This window comes from Bactrocera tryoni, chromosome 1 (genome assembly GCF_016617805.1).
Source record: "Bactrocera tryoni isolate S06 chromosome 1, CSIRO_BtryS06_freeze2, whole genome shotgun sequence".
Lineage (NCBI taxonomy): Eukaryota > Metazoa > Arthropoda > Insecta > Diptera > Tephritidae > Bactrocera > Bactrocera tryoni.
The window spans coordinates 53609079-53627388 of record NC_052499.1 but is presented as its reverse complement, the minus strand read 5'-3'; the positions used below and the strand labels follow the sequence as shown (position 1 = coordinate 53627388).

At 35.7% G+C, this 18310-nt stretch overlaps 1 protein-coding gene across 1 annotated transcript; it reads right to left on the bottom strand.

Annotated features, from left to right (window-relative positions):
- Positions 1 to 10: 10 nt before the first annotated feature.
- On the bottom strand, positions 11 to 10633 carry LOC120782750 (beta-mannosidase-like). Its single transcript, XM_040115195.1, has 12 exons — positions 10218 to 10633; positions 4947 to 5078; positions 4513 to 4861; positions 4283 to 4438; positions 4125 to 4221; positions 2056 to 2236; positions 1884 to 1994; positions 1343 to 1822; positions 856 to 1277; positions 585 to 782; positions 341 to 523; positions 11 to 274 (listed from the first exon to the last, which is right to left on the bottom strand). The coding sequence occupies exons 1-12, from the start codon at positions 10369 to 10371 to the stop codon at positions 11 to 13; spliced, it is 2727 nt and encodes a 908-aa protein (XP_039971129.1). The 5' UTR covers positions 10372 to 10633.
- Positions 10634 to 18310: the final 7677 nt, after the last annotated feature.

Here is an 18310-nt window from a genome sequence, read left to right as displayed (position 1 = left end):
CAGGCGCACATCATAGCATGTATTGGTTCACGGTTGTAACCTTAATATCGTGCTCTTTAACATCCATGCATTCATCACTATAGAACTCCAAATGCACCATCATCGTCGGCTCTAACATCATAAAGCCGTTATTTGATAATTTATATCTCTTAATATCGGTATTAAGTAGTTCGAGGTAAAGAAATATGGCAGGCTTTGCAACGGTAATATTTAGACTGATAACATTGGCGAATTCATTGTTCACACGGTAGCAGTAGGTGAAGAAAACTTTCAACTGAAAATAGGAGATTTAGTAAATGAACTGCGAACTTTGTTAAAATAAGAAAAAATTGTGACCTACTGTCACTTTAGGGTCAGCTACGCCTTTAGCGTCCTTAATCGCGCTGGGAAAATAATAATTGCGCGCTAGTACGGTTGACTCGGCGCTCAAAACGAATACAACGAAAGAGTTGGTCTGGGTGAAACCCTCTTGGAAAATGGTATCAATCGGAATTATCTTGTCGTACTGCACGCCATTGGGTTTCTGTATAATTAATTGTTAACTAAGCAAGTGTCTTAATTTTTGATAAAGTAAAGAGGGTTACCAAAGCGACCGGCCAAACAGTTTGCTTTTTCGGAAACAAATCCGACCATTTGTAGATATCCATAGTTACTTGGAGTTCTTTGTAGTCCACTTCCAGCTTATCACATATCAAGGACACATTTACCACTTCCTGATCGGAGTCGTAGAGTGACACAATGTGAATTGGTGACAAGAAGCGTTTCGCCCAATAGTGGAGTATCTACAGGAAACCAAAAACAAAAAACGAAATATTGAGTTAAATTGTTAAAATTAGACGAGAAATGAACAGAAACCTTGAAATTTCCATAGAAATCAATGCTGGACCAAGAAGGCGCCACCCAAACGTCATTCAACTGCCAGTAGAGTGCGCCCATTGTATGATGTTCAGTGTCTCTCAAACTGCGATAGACTTCTGTTTCTATTTTCGTCACCATCGCCTGCGCGATTTGACTGAGATAGATCAGAGCCTCAATGTAAGTATCATCCTCGGGCAGCGGCAGCGGCAAGTGACGTCTTATCAAAGTTGTAATCAAAGTCATATTGGCGGGATGATGTTGACGATGATGTATTAAATTGAGCAGATTATCATTGGGGTTCTTGGTCAACTGCCAGGAGGTAAGTTTTGGCAAACTCTGAAAGCCATACTCGGAAGCAAAGCGCGGACGTCGAAAAACATTTGGATTCCAAGCGTCCTCATAGTTCGTGTAAAAGTGTACTACAGAATAAGTATAATTAGTTTATATACTATATAAGTTGGCACTTCAACGTTCTACGACTTACTATCGCCATAATTCGGGTCACTGGGGTTGCTTGAAATATAATTATCCTGTTCACTTGCCTTGGCATTCGATGGCGAGGAAATCAATGGCTTCGGACGTGAGTTATCCTGTATGATCTTCAACTCGTGAAAGACGGTGCCAATGTACAACTCACGATATTCGGACTCGAAACGCTCACGATTGCTGGCCGTGCCATACCAGTTATCCACGAGCGCCGCTTCGTTCTCATTATTCGTCGCTATAATTGCAATACTCGGATGATAAGCGATGCGTTTTGCATTTTGTATGACTTCCGTGCGCACTGACGAAAGAAATTCATCTGTAACGGGATACATAGAACACGCAAACATCATATCCTGCCACACCAATATGCCGAATTGGTCGGCTTTATCGTAGAACTCGTCGCTCTCATAGACGCCACCACCCCAAATGCGTATCATATTCATATTCGCGTCTCTGACAGCCGTCAGCAGATATCGTACTGTAAAATGTGGATATATAGAAAATATGGAATCAAAAAATTTGATTACTGGATGACTCACTTTGGGCTTCGTCGTAGCTCAGCTCGGGCAATATATGCATGGGTATGTAATTGGTGCCCTTCATGAAGATCTCCACGTCGTTCACTTTGAATAAGAAATAGTTGCCGACGCCTGTTTTTCATTCAAATTATTTATAATTACTTGGTATGAATTTCATTAGTTAACCCTTTACCTTCCTTGGCCGCATCTTCAACTAACTCAATCGTTCGAAAACCTACTTTTATGTTCTTCGTCGATGTAGTACGAGCACGTGTATCGGGACCTTCTGCACTAAGCCAGGCTTTCATCGAAAAATGTAGTGGATATAATTTTTGCTCCCCATAACCATTGGGCCACCACAGAGTCACGTTTTCCTGAACAAACAAATTAAAGATATATATTTTATAATATGTATGTTATGGAATATACTTAGCCTAGTTTAATGTATTTAGAGTTTGGTAAAGAGATTTTAAATGTCTCGTCTCAAAAATTCAAAAAACAAGCATGTTTTGCACGAATTAATCGATCTCCGGAGACTATTATATAGAGGCGGGCAATTAGTTGTAATATTTGTTAGAAATAAATAAGAAAACTCAGTACTTAGATTTTGATAGATTAAGTAAATAGGCTGATTTCTTTTTAGCCAACGAATAACTCCACTTGGACAGCTAGAAACGCCTGTTCGTTGTGACGCCCACTACTCCTAGATATGAATCAAAAAAATCGTCGCATATCGACAAAGCGCCAAAAGCCTGTCGTAAATTTATTGCAGCGGTGAAATGCTTCAACCTTAGTCTAGCGAAAACGGGACAGTGGAGACGAAAATGTCTAGATGTTACCACCTTATCTTCGTCATTGCCACGGAAAAATTGTGTGCTCAAAAAACTTTTGCCTCGCCGCATGATTACCATTGAGGCAGTGTTCAGTTAAGACACCTAACATTGCAGCGTTGTGAACCTTCCTAAGAGCTAGCAATTCAATGCATCTTTTGCGTTCCACTCTGTGCCAGAAAGCTTTCGCAACTCCACAAGTGCTGGTTGCTGACCAAGGCTTGCTGAGTTCGGATGAGGTACATAAATCCACTTCCCGAATACACGTATACAAGAAACCTCAGATCGTTTCTATCTTTATCGAATTTGGTGCTCTCTCTAGAGAACTCATCGTCTTTAGAGTTGCCAAAGATTCCACTATCAGCCAGCTCAAGATCTATATAACAGTTATACTATCGAAGTGGCTGCATTCCTGCCTAAAATAACCACACATTGGAGGCATCTGATGCTACCTGGATGGCTGCCTCTTCTGCTTTAAATACACTACAGTGGCCAGCAGTTTAAAACAAGAGTTGATTGAGGGCTCCCCACAGAAGAATCCCCCTTCAAATTTCCTCATGAGCTTCGCTGCGGTATATGCCCGAAGAAGATGCCACTAGGAGCAGGTTCCACGGGGTAATGGTACAAGGTATAAGGGATCCGGTCGAAGTGAGAGAGGACTTCAGGATGTCCCTCGCTAAAACCCTTAATATCTCCACTTTCCCGGAGCCTGATAGCAACCGTCGCAGAAATGCATCTAGCTATGTCTACAGATGCTATTATGTAGAATGGCATTAAGTTGGCTATAGTTGGTTTTGTAGCCAATGAGAGCCGCTTGAACACGTCCTAGCTGTTTAACTAGTGAGGCTTTTCCTGACGCCCTCCATTAGACAAATGCAGAGTTGAACAGAATTGACTTAACTACGGTTTCGTAAAACCAAACCACAACTTTTGGTGAGACCCCGCCGATTCCCAAAAGCTCCGTTGCATCAGTATACGACATTTAATGCCTTCCTCAACCTCTCGTAAGTAGTGAACTTCCATAATAACTTTCTAACAAGGGTGAGGCCCAAGTACTTCATTTTAACGACAGGGTGCGGTCGAAAGCCCGAAATGAGGGAAAGTGTAAATCCGTTTTTTGTTTTTGAAAATAAAACCAGCTCAGTTTAATTTTGCTTAGCAGCAAAGCCGCTTCTTTCCACCGAGCTAGTCAACACATTGAGATACCCTTGTGTTAAAAGGGTTTTTCTTTGTCAGGTCAAAGATGGTATTACGTGGTCATAAAATAGTGCTAAGGACTGAACTGACTTAATGACAGAAGATATTCAAGGGCCAATTGAAGAATAAAGTTGAAATTTTTTCAAAAAATATTCATTGTTAAAAAGCGTCTGGCTGAAAATTAAGGATTTCAACAAATTAGAAATCTCTGGACTTTTCAATAATTCTCACTTACAATAGGTAGGGCTTGATCGAAAGTGATAACGGGATTCCTCCATGATAACATTTTCTGAGAATAAGTACTGATTGTAATGGGTTCCTCCATAAGCTCACTAAAGAACGAAATTAATGAGAAGACCGTAAACAGCAACAACAAAAAGACTACAAACATACATGGCATAGAATTTGAGCTCAGCATAAAAATCCCGCATGCCGCCGCTGTCGATAAAGACGCGTATACGCATATTCCAGTGCGTTTCATTGCGACTAATTGCCACATCCACATCGCGTATCAGAGCCACCTCATAGAACTCCAACGTTACTGTTTTCCTTCAAAGACACACAAATAGAATTACGAATTTTAATTGAAAGCAAATGAATAAGACATAATTGACACCATTTACCAGATACCCATTGAGGGCGCTGCCAGCCCCCAATCCCACGCGAAGCTGGACTGCATTTTACGCAGCATATTCATATGGCATTCGCCCTTGTAGGTGACGGGTGGGCAAGCGGGCGGCACAGACATGTTGCGCGCTGCCAACTCTTCGGCTCTGACACGCGCCGCATGCACCGGCGAGATCAGACGCACAACCAATTCATTCACATCCCGCAATATGTGGCCCACTTCGTATGTGTAGCGTACGAACATGTTGTCGGTGTAGCCCAATAAATGACCATTGAGATAAATTTCCGAAATCGTGTCAATGCCGTGGAAGGTGAGATTTATGAGACGAGAGTCTTTGATTTCCTCTAAATGTGAAAGAAAGATTAGACGTTTTTAAGTATGATTATTCACTAAAGGGATAATAAATAGTTTTTTCTTAAAGGGACGTACCAGCAAAATTCAGGGAATAGGTCCAGTTGCCATAAGAGATGTAGCGCATGTCAACGTCATTGTAAGACTTGAGCACATCTTCACCCGCGACAGCGCTGTAGACACCAGACGGTAAATTAACCTTCGTATTAGCTGTAGATGAAATTTAGAAACCCGAAAATAACAGTAAAAGTTGGTTAGTTTAATATTAAGTTAGGATTATTCATAAAGATTTTGAGGTGATAAAATTTTAGTTCAATTATAAGAGCTTTACCCCATGATCCATGGAAGAGTTACTTAAAATATTTCAACATTCGATATATTCCTCCCAACTTCTTATACATAATAATGTTTAAGCTTGGAGACTATCCACATTTCTCTACTTATGACTTTCCTTTGTTATAAACATATGCTCGACAACTTCTGCTGTAAATCAGCTTATTGTGACGCCAATCGTCGCCTCAATTACCCTAAACGAAAATAGTAATGATATAACAAATCAATTGAAAGCCCTAAGCCTGACACATAGATTTATACGAGTTTTAGCTAGCGCTAACCTTCAAAAGCCCCAATCGTTGACGATGGAACAGACGTTCATTGTCCGATCATGAGGAAATTCGAATCTCTTATGGAGAACATGCATCAGCTTTTTGTAAAGTATGGTTGTGCTCTGTCCAATCCACTTCGGGGAGCCCCACAATGGAATCTCGCTGGAAAATCAACAACCCACCAGTTAACTCGGCTATAATCGCGTAAAAACGGTGTCTACGCCAGTAAAAAAGAAGAAGAATCTGCAAAGGCTTATAAGTAAATATATCTGACAGCTGTCGGATCATTAGTTTGCGAATTATATCAATTTGGGTGAAGCCAATTTGGTTATTTCGAAAAAATGGATGAAAGAAATGGATTTGTATTCTAAGTTTAGACGTGATGAAATAGGCATCGAAGATGGTAAACGCAGTGGACGCCCTAAAGAGGTTGTTGTTACTGATGAAAACATAAAAAAAAGTGTACCAAATAATCTTGAATGATCAATGATGTCAACTAAAGGAGTTCATCATAACTTTGACGAATATTTGGGTATGAGAAATCTCTATGCAAGTACGTGCCGTTCGAGCATACTTTCGACCAAAGGAATGACGAGTTGATATTCAGAGCAGTGTTTGGAGAACTTCAAGTGTACTTAACCCGAAATTTTGCATCAATATGTGACATTGGATGAAATATGACTCCATCATTTCACATCGAAATCCAATCAACAGTCATCCGGTAGACTACACACGATGAACCCGCCCCAAAGCGTTAAAAACGCAACAGTCCGCTGATAAGGTTATGGAGTCTATATTTTGGCATGCGTATGGAATAAGTTTTATTAATCACATTTGTCGAAAAAGAAAGTGCTGTTTCAGAAAGGCAATGCCCCGTATCACAAGTTAGTGAAAACGTTGTCCATGAATTAAACTTTGCGTTGCTTCCGCATGAAACTGAAGCCTATTTTGAAGCGAAGAACAAGTCATACTACATGTACTACAAAAATGGTGACGCTAAGTGCATCACTCTTGATAGGAACAGTATTCAATAAAAAACAAACAGAGTTTGTCCGGAATGTAATAAGACTGAGTCGATTTAAAAAAATTTATTGAACCAAACGTTACAATTCTTTGAAAACTTTCAAAATAGGATCCTTTTTCGTCGATGCAACGCTGCCCACGCGATTTCCAAGCATTGAAGGCGTCACGGAAGGCATTCTCCGGAATATCCGTGAGAGCCCTGAGAGCCGAGGTGCATGCCGTCTGCCGTCTCAAAATGCTTACCTTTTATCGGTCTTTTCAAGCAAGGAAACATAAAAGGGGGGCCACAACTAAACTGTGGGGCGGCTGCGGAAGCGTTGGGATGCCGGCCTTGGTTAGGTAGCTGTTCACAAGAAAGACGGTGTGAGCGGTGTCAAAATGTCATGAACCACAGATTTTGATAAAGTCTCTAAGCTATTAAACGACTACTTAGTCGACGGTCTGAGTTCAAAACTTTGCGCACACGAGTCACATTGTCGGTGTTTGTCGAAGTCATAGGTCTTCCAGCACGGTTTTCATCAGCGACCTCTTCCCGGCCCTCCAAAAAGACCTAGTGCCATCGAAACTCACCACTTTTTTGCTAAAGAGACATCTGGGTAAGCCTGCTTCATCATATTAAACGTCTCTGTCGCAGATTTAACAAGTTCCACACAGAATTTAATCGCGTATCTCTGCTCGAAGGAACGCTGCATTTTCGGCTTGCACCACTCACAGAAACACGTCGCGCGAAAATGTTTGTCCTGACTCTCTAGGACTGATAAACCACTCGTTCGTTAGCTAGGAACGCTCTCAATCGAATCCAGTCGGTGCGCGTACGCTCCAAAGTACAGTCAGTCCTATTACTTTCCTAAAAAAATATGTTTTACTCTGGAAGGACGGCTTTTCATGTTTCCACTATTATAACACTTAGGTTTCTTAATGTCTGGTTAGCAGTAATCTGTCAGTTAAGTTGTGGTTAAAAAAATGGTTTTTCACCGAAGGAAGAAGTCTTAGTTAAATTAACCAGAATTTAACTTACAGATGGCGGCTAACCAGCTATTGAGAAAACGGCGCTAAGTCGTGCTTGAATAGGAGGATGTTGATGTAAATGAGCTTTGGTATCGACAAGATGGCGCTACATGCTTCCATGTTCCCGCTATTTAATACCGCTGAACTATTTTTTACGGCTTAGATGAAGTCGCTTGTCTACTCTGATAAGCCTGTGGCGATTGACGCTTTTGAAGAGAATATTCGAGCCAATCGCGGAGCTCACTTGCCCAAAATATTTTTAAAACATAATGGCGAACCCGCATCTATATAATAAAGCTAAGTTCTTAGCCATCGCACTGAATTACTAGTATTTTTTTTTTCTTGAAATCCACATGTCTAAAAAAAATACCATATATATTCACTACAGATGGAATTTCCGTTTATTTTTCTGATTTTTGCAGTATTTTAATATTGTTTGCTTTCTATATTTAATTTGAATGACTCATTGTTGATATTTCATTGTTAAACCGTTATGTTTGCCCATATTTTCATAATTGTGAATATTAAATGAGTTGGACCTGAATCGCTAACAAAGTAACTTTTTGCTTGTAATTGGAACAATTAAAGGGAGAATTAGTTCATAAAATGGAAATGAGTTGGACTTGAAAAAATATAAGCGAGATGAAATTTGATATTCGTTTATTTAACGGGACTACCACACACAAACTGTACTCAAAACGTATGATAACTTTTCAAAAATATGCATTAAAATTTAATTATTTCGTCATTACCGTATGTCAAAAATTTCAACTACGTAGCATCACTTGGTTGTAAAACAAAAATGTTCAGGTTTTTTAACGGCTTGTTATTTCTCCTAGTTTTGATTAAACGCTTCGAACCAGTTTCGTATTAAAGATAGAAGTGAAAGCCCTAAAATAATTTTCCCAGTGGTTAAGGTCGAGTCTACTTTAAGATTTGTTTACGTTGTGAGTATTGGCAGTGATACAAGTTCCACCAAGACGGCCGCGACGAAAGCAATGTCGAACATTGTCTTCATTAACTTGTATATCGAGTACTTTATGTCTTACGAATATCGCTAGGCAAAGAATATGTGGTTGTGATGTCAAAACCAAAGTTCAATCGTCCCAATAGAGGAACTCAAAATCGCTAAGACAGAAAAAACTTTGTCGCTGGAAAAACTCAAGAGTGACTGTTCATCTGATAGTCTTAGCGTTCTCAGCGCTTTTGGGTTCCTTCATTGGGACGATTGAACTTTGGTTTTGACATCACAACCACATATTCCTTCCACAAAATCATTGGGAAGTGTTTATTACGTTTTTGACTTTCTTCAAATAATACTTTACCCGTGCGAACGGCTTAAAATATGTAGACCCCATATTCAGAATATAGAAGAATATATTAACAAGTATTTAATTAACACTTGATTTAAATTTTTTATATTAAAATCCTTAAAATCGTAATTAGAAGTAATCTTTAAATGTCTAATATCAAAACCAATAAATAATCTCTATAAATTTTTAACGACATACCGGATTGAAAAATAATACAAATTTTAATCCCAAAAATCGGATTAAAAGTTAATTTTGGAATGAAAATAAATAAAAAAAATTTAAAAAGAAATTGTTTTAGAATTAAAAAAAAAGTATTTTTCTAAAAAAATTTATCAAACAAAGTCATTTTTCATTTAAAAAATAATTGTTTGAAAATAATTTGTTTAGAATAAAATAAATATTATTTCTCATAAAAATTTATGAAAAAAAAATATTTTCAAATTATTTTTTAAAGTTTAGAAAAATTATTTGGTTTTTGAAAATATTTTTAAAGTTTTGAAAAATAATTTTGTTTTTGAAAATAATTTTTTTTTATTTTTGAAAAATATTTTTTTTTTTATTCTAAAACAATTTTTATTTTGATTTAGCATTTTATTATTTTTCAAAATTAATTAATTTTTCTTTCGAAAAATAATTTTTTGAAAATAATTTGTTTAGAATAAAAAAAATTATTTCTCATAAAAATGTATGTATGTAAAAAAAAAATATTTTCAAAATTACATTTCAAATTATTTTTTAAAGGTTTTGAAAAATTATTTTGGTTTTGAAAATATTTTTTTTTAATTTTTGAAAAATATATTTTTTTTTATTCTTAAACAATTTTGTTTTTGACTTAGCATTTTATTATTTTTCAAAAATTTTAAATTTTGTATTAAATTTTTTTTAATAAATTTTTTAAAAAATATTTTTTTATTTGTTCTTCAAATTTTTAAGTCTGATTTCGAATTGGAAATGAAATTTTAAATCACAAACATCTTGGAGAAATCACAATTTAAAATTTTATTTTTAATTCCAAAAGTTTAAACTGATAATCTAATTATCATTATAAAAACTTTCAATGAAAAGCTTCGGCATCTGCCAAGCCTTAAGGCATGGCAAATTAGGCCCACTGACCCTTGTATGAAACCTACAGGTAATTTGCCATGCCTTCAGGCGCTGCAGAAGCCACTAATATTTCAGAATTTTCACGTTAGACATGCCTAACGGTAATCACCATAAAATTTTTACAAATGTATCATATCTATATAAAGACACTATAAGTATAAAGTATCTATGGAAGACACAATGTAGTAAACGCCACACCGAAATGAGACAATAAACGGGTTATTACTTGGCAATTATGTGATAAGCCACGCCGCGCCTTCTCATTTTAGTTCAATAATGCCGAAACACAGACTTACTGTAAGTGCCATTGGTTAGCGTCCACGACAGACCCTTCAAATCCTGCACATACACCGACTCCGCCACGGCACTCCCGCATAAATTGCATAGCCAGACGCTGGCGCACAGCGCTATTAGACCAGCACGAGAGTTGACCGCACTTTTCCGCTTCATAATTCGCACTTTATAATTGAAAATTGCTTAGCACTCATTTACATAGCTCACAAACATACAAACATATATGGTGACGACAACGAGTCTCTTTGCGTTCACCGACTTGTTTATTATTATAATTTGAATTTTATTTGTTTTTAGTTTATTGTTTTTCTATTTGTGTTACTTTTACGTGCACTTGAACTTTCTTTTGCCGCTTCGGCTTCAAGTTTCTTATGTTTGACGGCTTATCACTGTATTATTATGTTATACGCCGGGCAAAACCTTGCCGGCAACTAACATGTGCGATCAGCGCGCTGGCGATTTTATTTGTTGAGCTTCCATATTCACTTTCTCTTCCATGCTCTCTGTGATTCGGGTGGAAAGAGAACAGAATTTAATTACTAAGAGATAAGCAAATAAACTTTAAGAAAATAAGCAGGGAAGCCTAAGTACGGGTGCAACCATACATTTTATACTCTTGCAACTTCCAAAGATCAAAGCCGGAGAAATACCTTAAGGTGTCAGCAGAACTTTATTTTAAAATTCTTTCGAAAGAATTCAACATACATTTTGAATATCGTGAAAATCCTACATATATTAGGTACATATATATAGGGTTAGTATTGACCCGATTTCATCTATTTTTTGGCAATACTACATACCGCTAACAGAAATAGATGCTCTCTGAGTCTTATTAGGGTGTTTCAAACTCCGGTATGGCGACTAGGACAAGTTTTCACCCAATTTTATCCTTTTTATGCACAATGATACATTTTTATTCAAAAATACGCTTTTTAATTCCACGAAGAGAACTCACATATTGACCGATATTTGCGATATAAAGTCACCCGGAAGTTCGAAAATCTTTCTATTAGGTGTATGAGGAAAAGAAAATTATTGATCCGATTTAATCCAATTTTAGCTCACGAGCATATTATTATTAGAAAATAATTCTCTTTGAAAAAAATTCCGCAATAGGTACGGGGTTCATATAATCGGTACCTGGGTACGTGAACAGTTTTGGTCAGTTTGGGATAGTTTTTAGTCATAAGCTGTCACACTTCAAAAGCAGTATTTGTCCAAAGTTTCACTCCGACACATCATTGGTGTTTAATTTATTTAGTGGAAAGTGAAGGAATAAATTAAAAATAGTGTTTTATGAGGTATCAGATTTGGTCCATATATTTTAAGTGGTTTTGGCTGTAGAATATACAATATCGCCTTTAAATATTTCTGTCAATTGCGTTTAGAGCACTGTTTCTGTGAGTTACGACGCGGTGTTGTTTACAGTTACTTAAAATATTCATATTGACCAAAAAACAAATTAAATCGATTACATCCTCCGTTCAGTCCTGACATGGCTTCTAATTACTTTTTTTTATGCCTGTACCATAAGTAAAAGATAAACTAAAGGGCCAACTTTTTTCGACTCTGAAGATGCGGTTAAAGCTCAAAAGGCATGTTTTAGAGATGCCTCAATCAAGTCGGCAAAAGTGCTTCGAAAATTGGTCCGACCGCATGCAGAAGTATATAGATCTTAATGGAGAATATTTTCACAAACAATAACACGATTTTCGAATATTAAAATTTGTTTTTACTCTCGAGTCACGAAATATATGTAAAAGTCAACATAGGTATGGCCAGGCATAGATAACTTGCTGTTTTTAAATGAAATCGTTGAACCATTAAGATTTAATCGACTACTTGAAGACTTGAAGAAAGTTATTCGTTGAATACAATACCTCTAAGGGGAACAGGGTAGAATAAAGAGGTTTTCGATTCAAGCGCAGAGTCTTATCTAACGACGAATTCTTCTATCTCATCTTGATAAGTTCGTTAAGGAATTCGTTACCGTTATTTGTGATTATAAATATTTATTTTGTATGTCAGCATATTAGTAGCACCCCCTGCTGTTATAAGTGATCTCTTTTAATTTTTAACTTTTACATATGAAAATTGAATTGGATCTTTCACAATATTGTACCATTTTTTACTTTTGCAATAAGTCCGCTATTTCGATATAGGTACTAGAATAAATCTTCCCCTAGTGGATTTCATACAATGCTTTACCAATGGAAAAATACTATATAAGAGGTGATCCAAGTAGAGGTACTCTTTCAATAGCCTTTTTTTGACAGATCACGAGTGAGTCGTGTTCAATTGTCATATGATTTTTGTTCAGTATTGTTTGGCATTTCATTATGGAAAGACTTATGCCTGAACAATGTTTGCAAATCGTTCAACTTTATTACGAAAATTCACATTACTGTAAAGAATTCACTGTAAAGAATGTGTTTCGCGCGCTTCGCCGAACTTATAGTCACCATAACCGGCCTACTGAAGGTACTATTCACAACACCGTCATCCATCTTGAGACCCAATATTTATTATTGGATAATATTCAACCGAATATACCACGTCCCCCCCGCCGGTGCCGATCTTAGATTGCTATATATATTTCTGGCCTAATAATGTAAATAGGCATATTTATCAACGAAAAGTTTTTTTTTTATTTTTCATTTTAATTATTTTTTTTTTTTGTCGATGTTTTGTTTCGGGCTCATACGCATAGATCCATGATTCGTCACCTGTGACGATCTTATAAACGTCTTTTGAAGCACCGCGATCGTCTTATTTCAGCATTTCTTTACACCAATCCACACGAGCCTTTTTTGAGCGAGAATTCGTCTTTGAGCGTACGTCGGCCACGATTGAATTCGTTGTACCAGTTTTTCACAGTGCTATAGGATGGTGCTTCATAGCCATACAAAGATTTTAGTTCATCGATGCACTCTTGTCGTGATAATCCACGTCGAAAGTTGTGAAAAATGATCGCACGAAAATGTTCACAAGTTAATTCAAATTCACGATTAAATTATTAAAAAAGGTCATAAAAAAACTGACACCTACGAACGCCAAACCCTTTGAGGGTTTTACTATACTTACCTAATACCATCACCCTGACTTGGAATTTGTCACCCCCCAGATTAACTGTTGTACTGTTTAATCTATCTATACTTTTCCAAATATATTCATTTACCAGAAAACCAAAATTCCAAATCAAATAGCCAGTAAATTTTTTTGAAAGCAAAAAAACTCCGGATATCTTTCTCCAAATTACTTTCCAACTATGATTAAGCTTATTAATATGATTTACTAACATTCTGTCTACATAGCTATGTGTAATAAATCACTAACGATAAATATGTATATATTCCCTCAGTTTTTAATTTTTGACCATAAAGTCACATACAAACATTGTTGATAAACAATATTGTCATTCATTAAATTATTCTCTCTTTAACTTGACAATTACTCTCCCCGTCACCAGCTGACACTCTTTACAACTCATTCAATTGAACTCTATGAAAAGGTCAATTATGAATATTCTCTTATATTCCCAAATGGCAAAAGAGCGGTAATAAATTTACCCAACCTGATTTAGAAACGTGGTTAGCTTTTGATAACTTTACTCACTATATTGTAGTGACCACGTTATTTTTTTTCATCGCAATCCGATATTTGCTGTTGAGTTGTGGTAAATACTTTCATTTGAGTGCAACCAATATCAGAGATTCATTAGATCACACCATAGCAAAATCTGAAGAAGAAAATTCACATATAATCCAAAAGCTTTGCCATGACTCAGTGTATTGTTTTTCATATCCTGAACAGCGTATATTGCATCTGTTTACATTTTCGGATAATTATGAAAGTTATAGTGAGGAACAGAGAGAGAACTGTTCAAACAGGCTCTGAAAGTGATGAATAAATGCTATCAAGGTTACTGAGATCGTCATAAGATGGCAGATTAAGTCCCTTGACAGATACTCGTGTTAAGGTAAAGAGGTAATCAAAGCTTCTCTCATAACTTAAGCACACAGCGACTTAATACTATAGTTACTATATATTTTTATGCATTGGGTATGAAATCGAATCAAACCTACTTAAATTAAATACAATTTCATACATGTAAATTCAAGTACATATCTTTATGATATATACATATGTACATACATACAAATTACATACAATCTTTGACAACTTTTTGTCGCATTACTGAAATTGTGTTTGTTTTCATTTCTTCTTTTCCTATTGGTTTTATATGGACGCTTAGGGTGTTGCGCTTCCGGCGCTCTGAATATTGATATATGGAAGCCGTACATACTCATATGTACATACATCAATTACAGCCAATGTAGAAATTCATACATACAAATATACTTTAAGAATTTTTAAATCCAAATTGAAAGTGTTGTCGGTGCACCAAATTCGCTTAAGTTATTCAAACTTGTTTTCTTTCTATGAACAAACATATGTACATACATACGGTAATGTATAAAAATTGTATTTGTTGTAAAAAGTTTACACTAAAAAACGAAATTTTGAACAGAGGTCGCTTATCAATGTTAACGGCGAATATTTATTTACGGAATTAGAAAATGTTAACAGAGAATTTTAATGAATAGAGAAGGCGCAAATGTTAACAAGTAAGGAAGGGCTAACCGAACATTGCATACTCTTGCAACTTGCAGGAAACAATGCCAGGGAAACCGCCTATAGTTTAAAACGTCAACCAGATCGGAAACCAAGAATTTTATAAAGTATATGTATACTAGGGTGTGCCATTTTGAGGCAACCTTTTTTTTCAACTGAAAAACAGGCTCAAAACTTTCAAAATGTGTAAAAAAAAGTCACTCAAAAGATGAGCTCTTAATATTAATATAATAGGTGCCTCTTTCAAATTTTCTGTTTTCCATATAAATTACATGGAAAAAAAATCGTCTTTTTTTTGGTGGTTATTCTGCGGCGGTTATTATATGGAGGTTATTATATGTGCAGAAGGGATAGTAAACTCGATTCCGATTCTACTCTAAAATCGAGTTTTCTCGTAAAATAATCGATTTTGAGTGACTTTTTTTTACACATTTTGAAAGTTTTGAGCCTGTTTTTCAGTTGAAAAAAAAGGTTGCCTCAAAATGGCACACCCTAATGTATACTATATATAAATCATACACTGACCGACATATTTGGCATTAAACTTGCTGGAATAATGAAAATCATTATATATATGTAGTATATGGGAGTTGGAGGTAGTACCCTCTCGATTTTACCTATTTTTGCGAATACCACATACTATTAATATGCCACACACTTAAAAAATATTGCCTTGGTGTTATGGAGCGTCTCTTGTGCTCGACCACAATACCGTGAGGCAGGGTCTTAGCGCCTGTTGCACGATAATGCGCCGTGTCATCGGTCGACGCTTGTCATTGATTTTTTGAAAAAAAACTCCATATTAACCATTAATCACTCACCCTACTCACCTGATCTGGCACCCTGTGATTTTTACCTATTTGGAAAACTTCATTTGCCCATGAAAGTACACTGGTTTCAGGACATTTCAGCTATCCAAAAGGCGACGACCGATATTCTCAAGAGCATTCCGAAAAATGACCTTAAACACTCATTTGAAATGCTAATTGACCGGGCTAAATGCTGTGTCGAAGCACAAGGAAACTACTTTGAATAAAAAAACATAACTTTTGAAAAATATTAATTTTTTGTTGTTTTTTTTTAACAGTACTGTTTCTTTTGCGACAGACCTTGTAGATCATACAATCATCAATCACATGGATTAAAGTCACCCGGATGTTACTTATTTTTTATATGATGGCTAGGTCAAGTTTTCGTCCAATTTTATCTATTTTGGACACAAACATACACTGTTATGAGCAAAACACGTCTTTAATCCAATTTTATACACAGAGTTACTACTGCCAGGAGAGGATTCTCTCTGAGTTTCAATTGTATATCCCGTATCTTAGCAGATATTTCCGGTCAAAAGTCAACTATAGATACAGGGGTCCGCTTATTCGGAACCTAGCGGCTTGAACGATTTCAGTTTTATTAGAAAAACTTTTGGTTTCCATTCAGTTGAATTGAAGTTGAAGCATTTCAACTTCAGATTAACAACAACTGTAGTTTGGTATTGCCAACTTCAGGTGAACGCCCTAACATAAAGTAAGCCAAGGTGTTAATGACACTTAAATGGTCGTAAATTAGGCTTATTGTAGATTCATAAGTTATTTTCGTTTGAAGAAGTAAGAATTATTTTAAATAATTTTAGCTTTGGACCGACGCAAAGTATGATATCTATGATTGTTCATATGTTTTAAATATTATTATTAAATTGTAGCTTGGCTCATCCAGCTTCGGGATTTTCTTGCAGAGTCTCCTCACCTTTCTGTGTATGTATAAAAATAACTATTTAAAATATTTAAAAATTAAGTATTTCAATATTTTCGTTGCACATCAGACCGAAGGGTTTTATAGTTATAAGTTTGTGTCATTTTACTTTCAATTGATAATTTTGCCAACCTCTCTTGACACAGGTAAGTCTTAATAAATTTTCAATTAAGAAAACTGCAATCACATCATTACTCCATTGAAAAGAATGCATTACTAAGATAGCAAAATATAAATTAATTAAAATTTTTTTCATATCATCGTGATTATCTTCTCCCCCATAAGTGAACTGTCTTTTCTGTTTTCTCAAGCGAATTGGTGCCGCTTCTGATTCAATTGTACACATGTTAGATATAAATTAAATAAATGAAGATAATTTTCTAAATTTCAGTCAAACTGAAAATCCTACCATCACCGTAATCGAAACTGACAGATACCGGCTAACCATACAGGTATGTAAATTGAGAAAACGGCCGTTAGTATTTTTGTGTACATTTGCGCCTTCTCTATTTATTAACATTCTCTGCTCACTTCAACTAGTTCCCAAACTGTTTTGTATTGCTTGCTGTTAAGTTACGAAAGCTCGGAAAGCTGTTTTTAACAGTAACCTTAGTAAGCAACACTGGCTCTCAAAATATGTTTTAATGTCAATAGAAATATATGTTTCTATTGGAAAAGTATTCACAATTTTAAGGGAGGAAACGTCGAAGATACTATAAAATATACATACAGTGCCTTTTAGAGTGATTTAATTCCTTATTATAAACACACACTTATACCATGTTCAGACCGACACTTAATCACACGATGTCGGCTGTTGAATGGATTATCCCACTAATCTTAAAAATTTATCAAGATTTCGCCATACAAAAATGACAGTTCCAAATCACTTCATTGAAATGATTTGAAACTGATCCACGCTAAATCTCTCTGTGCGACTCTGATTTTACGCAATCTACTTGTCAGCACTGGAAATCTGTTACATTATCACAGCTGATTTAGACACTACAAAGGGAAAAAAATGTAAACAAACAAATTTTTTTTAAAGCAATGAATCTAATTTCACCTGAAAATCAACTTAACAAATGAAAAAATGCATCTATTTTTTCTATTATATGGACAATATTAAAAAAACGGCTTTTATTTCAAAATACTATATGACAATCTTCTCTTTTGATTAATATTAAGCGATGTGAATTCTTTAATGACAATAACAGCTGTTTTTTGATCTTTCTAACCGCAGTGAGAACACTGTTGGGTTATGAAATGCTTAAATGTAATCTAATCTTTTAAATTTTCGGTCTGAACATGGTATTAAATTGTGAAGGAATTTCAAATGCTTCTCCATTTAATATGAAACACACTCCATACAATTTATCTAAATATATTACTATACAAATGGCATCCATGACTTTTTTTGCAGAAACGAATTCGATAAACCCAATATTCGTGTAATTTTTTCACTAAATCAAGTGGTATGTTATGGAGAAAACGTTCAATATTGACTTCTAAAGCTTGAAAAGAGTCTGGTCCATTGGTAAAGACAAACCCCACACGAAGTTGTTAAATGGTGTTAAATCATAACTTGTCGGAGGCCATTCAATCTCACAATTTCTTGAAATAATCAAATCTACATATCATCATATCATAATCATATTGCAGGAGCTACTTATTCTGGACATTCTTCATTTTTCCTCAGTGACATTTA